At 35.1% G+C, this 7,297-nt stretch overlaps 1 protein-coding gene across 11 annotated transcripts in view; it reads right to left on the reverse strand.

Moving 5' to 3' along the window:
* Positions 1–260: 260 nt before the first annotated feature.
* The window catches only part of LOC145269173 (zinc finger protein castor homolog 1-like), a 750,830-nt gene continuing 743,793 nt past the window's right edge, over positions 261–7,297 (reverse strand). For all 11 annotated transcript variants that reach the window (XM_080124811.1, XM_080124789.1, XM_080124817.1 and 8 more), the window contains one exon: positions 261–2,659. In XM_080124811.1, coding sequence (XP_079980937.1) covers positions 407–2,659 — 2,253 coding nt within the window. In that variant the 3' untranslated portion in view covers positions 261–406. The remainder of the gene's footprint in view (positions 2,660–7,297) is intronic.

Consider the following 7,297-nt stretch of genomic DNA (forward strand, 5'->3'; position numbering starts at 1 on the left):
ACTGTCAACTATCGACTAGATAGTTGTAGGTTCAATTCCCTGTTTAGGCAGTTTGCTAGTTTAGCCGCAGTGAAGAGCTGTGGTACAGCAAAACAGTCTGTCGATGGATAACAAAGATATATATATATATATATATATATATATATATATATATATATATATATATATATATATATATATTAATGATCCAAGTTACATTTTTAGTTGAAATGAAACAGTCAATAAGAAAACTTTGATTCCAAGGAAAAAAAAAAAAATGATTTTTTTTCTTTTTTAGATAACATCTTTTTTCATATTTATAAAAATGTTAGAGTATAGTAAACAATGTTTTCACTGCCCCCCCCCCTAAAAAACACGTTGAAAATAATAAATAGAAAACAAATACTGTGCTGTTGGAGTGAAAAAGTTAATACACCTCTGCTGATTCCGCAATGTGCTTAAACTTATGGGTAGTCATTTGTGACAGGCCGAGAACGGTGTAGTTGCAGTTCACTTGCATACAATGGTAGTGTGTTTGCTTCTTATTGTAATTACATGATGGGAAATTACACAGATCACTGCTCATGTACTTCTTGAAACCTTGCGAAGTAATATTCTCCATTTTTATATGAAACTTCCGATGAGCCGTGACTTTGGTCGTATCCGTGCATACAAACTTACATTTGAGGCAATGATAATGAGAAGACTTGGTGTTGTATTCACAAGGTTCATAGTCACAGTTCACATTTGCACGGAATTGCTTGAAGTCACCACCGGTGATGCTGTCAATCCGTTCATGACGCAGCTTGTGCTGAACAATTCTTGACCTATCGCTGAAGCCATATCCGCAGTCTGGCCGTTGACAATGGAAATGTGTCACCATGTGTTTATAGGTACATTTGGCATATCGACAGTCTTCACTGTACTTTACCCGAATGTATCCATTAGGCATTTTTTCACCACCTCCAGACACAGAAGAAAGACGACTAAATTTGTGACTGGGAGACTCGGCATTTATTACTTCTTCACTTCCTGCCATCCGTTTTCGTGCCAAACGTTGTGAAAAGTTGAGTTCAGCAGATGAAACACTTTTCATCGACATTGAGAAACTATCTCCGCTTTTGTTATCAAAAATGTTTTCATCATCTGCAATTTTAAAGTCGTCTTTTCGTTCGGCGGATGTTAGCAGTGTTGCTTTGGCCTTTTGACTAGCGAAACAATTAGTCACCGCTGTGACATTATTGCTCTTTATAACTGCGGGGTAGTTGGTCAAACCAATTAAAAAGGACGGCATGGTTTTTATGGCATTATTTTTACCACTTCCTGGTATTAGGCTATCATTGTCATCTTTTTTGTTCTCCTCTTTCTCTCCATCCTCCTCATATCCTTCTCCCCCTTCATCGTGCTCTTGTTTGTGAACGTGCTCATTTATTTCTCTTATCTGATTATCAGGACAGTTATCGTTGGATATGCCACTTTCAAACATAAAACTTTCAGGCACTAAGGAAACGTCATGAAACTTGAGCCCATGTTTACTCATGTGATGTCGAAGACGTGATGACTCAGAGAATGCTTGGTTACAATGAGGGCAATGATAATGGTCACGCTTTTTAAGCTTGCAGAACGGACGGCCGCAATTTTGATAAACAGAATAATGCATATTTTTCTGGATAGATGTCCAGTTTGGATACATGGAAGCATTGTCGACTCGTTGTTGAAGCAGTAAAGGCAGAGTGTTGCTGCCGTTAATGCTGGTCTGTGATGTTGACCCTGGAGATGTTCCCATTGTGATGATAGAAGACGGGGAAGCGGAATACATACCAGCCAGTGGTAGGCTCATACTTTCACATGAAGTGTTGACAATATGGTTGCTATTAATCTGGTTAGCTGGTTGCGATAGGGAGGTCAAGGGTCGTGCCTGGCAGGTAGGAATTGTAGAAATTGGATAGAATGTACCTGAGGACTTGATCACAGCTTTGCTTGTTGGCTGAATGGCAATTTTGGAAACGGCTGGCATGATGGGCACAAACGAAGTTATTGTACGTTTCGATATTGGAGACAAGTCCCTCTTCTCATGGTGCTTCTTCTCATGGAGCACCATCGTGTTGTGGCGGATAAAACTGTAATCACATTGAGGACGAACGCAGTGGAAATGTTTGTTGATTTTATTGTTAAGACACTGAGCTCGATGGCAGTCAACATTGTGATCAAAAAATTCGAAGCCTTCAAGAATATTTACAAAACTGTGAAAGTCCTTTGTGTGCAAACTTAACACATCGAGACGATCAGTGACATGGTGACAGCGAGGCTTCGAACAATGGTAATGTCCCTTCATGAAATACAGACAGTTCTCATCAGAACAGGCTTCTTGTTCTCTGTACATTATGTAACTGTCTTCTGCGACAAGTTCGGATGGTGATGGCGACTTTATAACCATGTTATTTTCATTGAAAGATGTAAAAAGTTCAGAGGACATGGATTGGGCTTTGGACATCAGAGGTATATCTAAGCGGGGATATTTGGGTGGACGGCCTCGACGTGGTTTTGCAATGTCAATTTCAGGTTTGATTAAAGGGTATCTGAGAAAACGATTGGAAACCACTTGTGAATTGTGCATGTGGTAGTGTTCAAGTCGAGCGAATACTTCACTTGAGTTAGGAATGCTTAAGTTGCAACCAGGCTGAAAATATAAAAATAAAAAGAGAATGAAAAATAATACATTTTTTAAACATTAAAATAATATTAAGACAAACAAGCAAAAAAATACCCAACATCATGCAGATGTTAAGTATATTTTTAAAATGTATAACTAAGATTAAATATCTTTAATAAATAAAGCAGTAGATGTATGCGTATGTCTGTGTGTATAAGTGAGTAAATATTTAATCAATAAACTCTTAAACAGGAAATTTTTTTTTTTTTTTACATAGGCATCACCACATTATCAAGGCCAAGAGGCCACTCAAGGATAAGGGTTAAAGAGTGTACAGTAGAAATTGGACAATATAGTAATCATTAGTAATGAAAATTTGGTAAATTTGATAACTTATATGGAACGGCTCATCAAGAACTTATTTACGTTAGACTTGAACACAACCATATTGTAGTCAGCCGGAAAGCAGGAAAACGGAAGACAATTCCACAGGCGTGCAGTTCTAAGAAAGAAGCTTTGTTCATGGAATCTACGTTTAGGTTTAGGCACAGATAAAGAGTGGGGAAAATTATTGATAGTGTTTACAGCTAGACGAGTGTTTCTTGTGAAAGTTTGGCGAGGGGGGACCATAGATTGAAGCTCAGTCGAACACTTTCCATGAAAATAACGATACATCAGAGACAAGCTTGCAACATCTCTTCTGTGAGATAGAGGTTGCAAGGAGGAGAAAAGGACATCTCCTACGAGGCTACGAAGTCTATTTTGAACTCTATCAAGGCAGGACAAGTCCTTTCTAGCAGCTTCTGCCCAGATGTGGCAACAGTATTCCATCCTTGGACGTACCTGGCTCTTATATAGATAGAGAATAGAATCAGCAGTGAGATATTTACCGGATCGATAGAAAGATCCCACCATTTTTCCAGCGGCCTTGGCAACAGATTTGATGTACGTGTTCCATTTAAGATCAGGAGTAATGGTCAAGCCCAGAAGCTTGTCAAAACTTGAGGCCTCCTGAAGACGAGAGCCATTCATTTCAATTGATGCCAGATGTGGATTAGAATGTTGATGATGTAAAGAGAGAAGCTTGGTTTTAGATGCATTAAAAGTAACCAGCCACTCCTTTTCCCATTGTACTACGTGCTTAAGATCAGAGGAGAGAGAATCGGAGAGAACTTGGTCGTTTACTGTCTTAGATGTGCTACCATAAATGGTAGTGTCGTCAGCATAAATGTCTACAAATGATGTAAGGATGTGATTTGGAAGATCATTAATGTAGATCAGGAAAAGAGTTGGGCCCAGGATGGACCCCTGAGGGACACCGGCATTAATACTGTGAGCTTCTGATTTTTGCCCCTCAACTACTACTCTTATGAACCTATCAGAAAGAAATGATTTAATAATTGAGAAGACTTTTCCAGCTATACCATAGCTAGCGATCTTATGAAGTAAACCTTTATGCCATACCCTATCAAAGGCTTTAGATATGTCAAGAGATTGCCACCGTCGAGAGATTTGCTAATTCTATGCGATATAACTGTAAGCACATCTGCTGTAGATCTAGCAGAATGGAAACCATATTGAGTGTCACTAAGAAGGTTATTTTTGTTGAGATGGTTGATTACTTCTGTAATTATCTACCAAAGGATGTTTTATAATAACGCAGATTGAAATTGTCGACATATTTGTATTTCTTTTCGCCCAAATTCAATTCATTTCTTAAAGCATTTAAAATCTTTCTTACATATCTCTCAATATATCGGTAGGGAATGCAGCTGAAATGCTAAAGACTTTTGATTTTTATTCTAGATGATGGCACCTAAGTTTATTTGTTTTTTTAACTTTTAAAATCCCTACTATTTATTAAATACAATATTCAATAGAGAATAGGCTCTATACGAAATAAATACGAAATCTGCATCAATTAAAATATATTTTATTACCTGCCAAGCACTCCCGTTAGTCTTTAATAAATATCTACTGTAAAAATAATAAAAACCTAATGGTTTTGGGTTAAATTATTTCCCTTGAAAATTATATTTTAAGAAATGCTTTGGTAATTTATCCTTTTTTTTATTATATCATTAAACTTAATTACTTGAGTAAGGAATGTTTACATTACAACCGAGCTGAAAATACAAAGAGGGATAAAAAATAATACAGTTTTTACACATCAACATATTAGGATAAACAAGCAAGAAAAAAACTCTTTCATTCAGCAACTAGTAATCTATTTACCTTAGCTTCGATCGTCCGCTGTGACAAACCTTCCTAATGGAAATCTATAATTCGAGCACACTCAACTTCGGTAAGTTTGCTTACTTTAGGCATGGTGACACGTTTACACAGTGATTGCTAATAAATAATTTTGGTTTGGTCCTTTTATCTATATATATAAAAATGTAAATTTGGTTCGTTAAAAGTGAATAAAAGCATATTTCTACGTTACCAATTTATTTGAAATTTTCAGACAACCCATCTTTAAAGTCGAGGCATGCTTTTATGTCATTAAAATAAATTTACCTTGCGAATTATTAAAATATTAAATAAAATATAAATATTTTTCGAAGTCGTTTCTGGGAGACTTGTCCGGTTTTATTTCTGGTAACTTCCGTTTCAACTACTACAAGGTAAGTAAAAAAAACAAAAAAACTTACTCATGCAGAGAGTGATCCGTGCTGAAATAATAACGTTATTATTTAAAAAGCCATTCTTAACATGAGGAAGGGAGGGTGTTTTGTACCTATTCTGTACTTTAACCTTACAATAGAATAAAAACATATCATAAAACTTTAATTAAACGTGGAAATACGATTTAAAAAATATAGCGCAGATCACTCTCTGCATTAGCACAAAAAAAAAAAAAAATCCCATATTTTAAAAATTTAAATTCATTTATGTACTTACCAATTTTATGTTAAGGCTTTTCAATCATGAAACATTACGTTTTAATTGTTTAGTTTCTTTTCACGGCATTGTTTACATAAAAAAGTTTGTTTTAACTTTTTCTAAACTGTTTCATTTTTACGACATGCCTCAACGTATTATAAACACCCTAACCTCCCCATGTTAAAAAAAAAACGCCCTTCGAAAGCCGTTCTTAATATGGGGAGGTTGAGGGTGTTCATTCCGAAAGTTTTAACATGGGGAAGTTAGGGTGTTTATAATATGCTGGGGCGAGTCGTAAAATTAACGAAGTTGCTATCTATTATTTATTGCAAAAATTGCTTGAAATTTATTTATTTGACAAAAAAAAATTACATTCTGGTACTCCTTGGGCGTGGAGTTCCATGGCGAGCAGCAGAAAAAATTTATAGTCGCTCCCTTAGTCCCCCACCCCACCGGTAACATTTTATTTACTGACGTTGCCGTAACTAAACGATTATTTGTCACATTTACAAACATTTATTTATTTATTTATTTTGAAAAAAGTTTTACTTTTTATGAATATTAAAAGAAAAATCGGTACTCATGCAGAGAGTGATCCATGCTAAAATAATAACGTTATTATTTAAAAAGCCATTCTTAACATGGGGAGGGGAGGGTGTTTTGTACATATTCTGTACTTTAACCTTGCAATTGAAGAAAAAAAAAACACGATTTAAAAAATAGCGCGGATCACTCTCTGCATTAGCACCGAAAAATGTTACTAAACATTTATTAATAATTTCTCACTTTTACAAACATTTGATTTTAAATTTCTTTTAGAATGACGACTTTAATCGACTTTTTTTTTTAAATATCCCCCCCCCCAATGGTGTTTATTCCGAAATCCATTGTTAACATGGAGAGGTTGAGGGTGTTTATTCTGAAAGCCGTTCTTAACATTTGTGGAGGTGGACCTAATGTAAATAAATAAATAAATAAAAACTAAATCATTTACTGATAACTTCTCACTTTTACAGATATTTTTTAATTTACATGCGCGGATGAACAAATTGTTGAATAGTGCGAAAACAAAACGTTTTTGTAATAAACTTCAGGATAATTTTTTGGGTAAATATTTACATTTAGGTCCACCTCCACAATTTTCTTTTTTAAATGACTTTTATTGATAAATAAATTTACTTCTCCGCAACTTTTATTGATAAATAAATCTACTTCTCTGCCACGGCACTGAACCCCTCCTTTTTTTTTTTAATAGTATTTTCGGGTGGGTATGCTGACAACAACTATCAGTTAAATTTTGCAAATAGCCCCCCCCCTCCAAAAGTAGTGTTTATTCCGGAAGCTATTCTTAAGATGAGGATGTTGGGGGGGGGGTGATTATAAGGTGGACCTAATCTAAAAAACAAAACAAAAAAAAAAACAAGTTTTTTATGCACACATAAGCAACTACTTTTTTTTATTAACTTTTTTTTTTTTTACTTTTTTATTTAAAAATTAGTAAATTTCAATGAATAAAATAATAAATAATTTATCATTAATATGTGTTTTCGGTTTTGTGTGGAATGAAACTTTTTTTTTTTTCATTACAACAATAATGAACCAATTTAAATCTTCCGGCATGCGTTTAAGGGTTACGAAATTATTAATAAATCGTTTAGTTACTAAGCCAACGTCAGTAACTAAAAAAAAATGTTACGTGCGCATGCATTAGCCTTGACTAGGGGGGGGGGGCTAAGAGAGCGACAAATAATTATGCTGGTCACCATGGAACTCAACGCC

Source organism: Euprymna scolopes, chromosome 4 (genome assembly GCF_053919585.1).
Source record: "Euprymna scolopes isolate OS-2025 chromosome 4, ASM5391958v1, whole genome shotgun sequence".
Taxonomy (NCBI): domain Eukaryota; kingdom Metazoa; phylum Mollusca; class Cephalopoda; order Sepiida; family Sepiolidae; genus Euprymna; species Euprymna scolopes.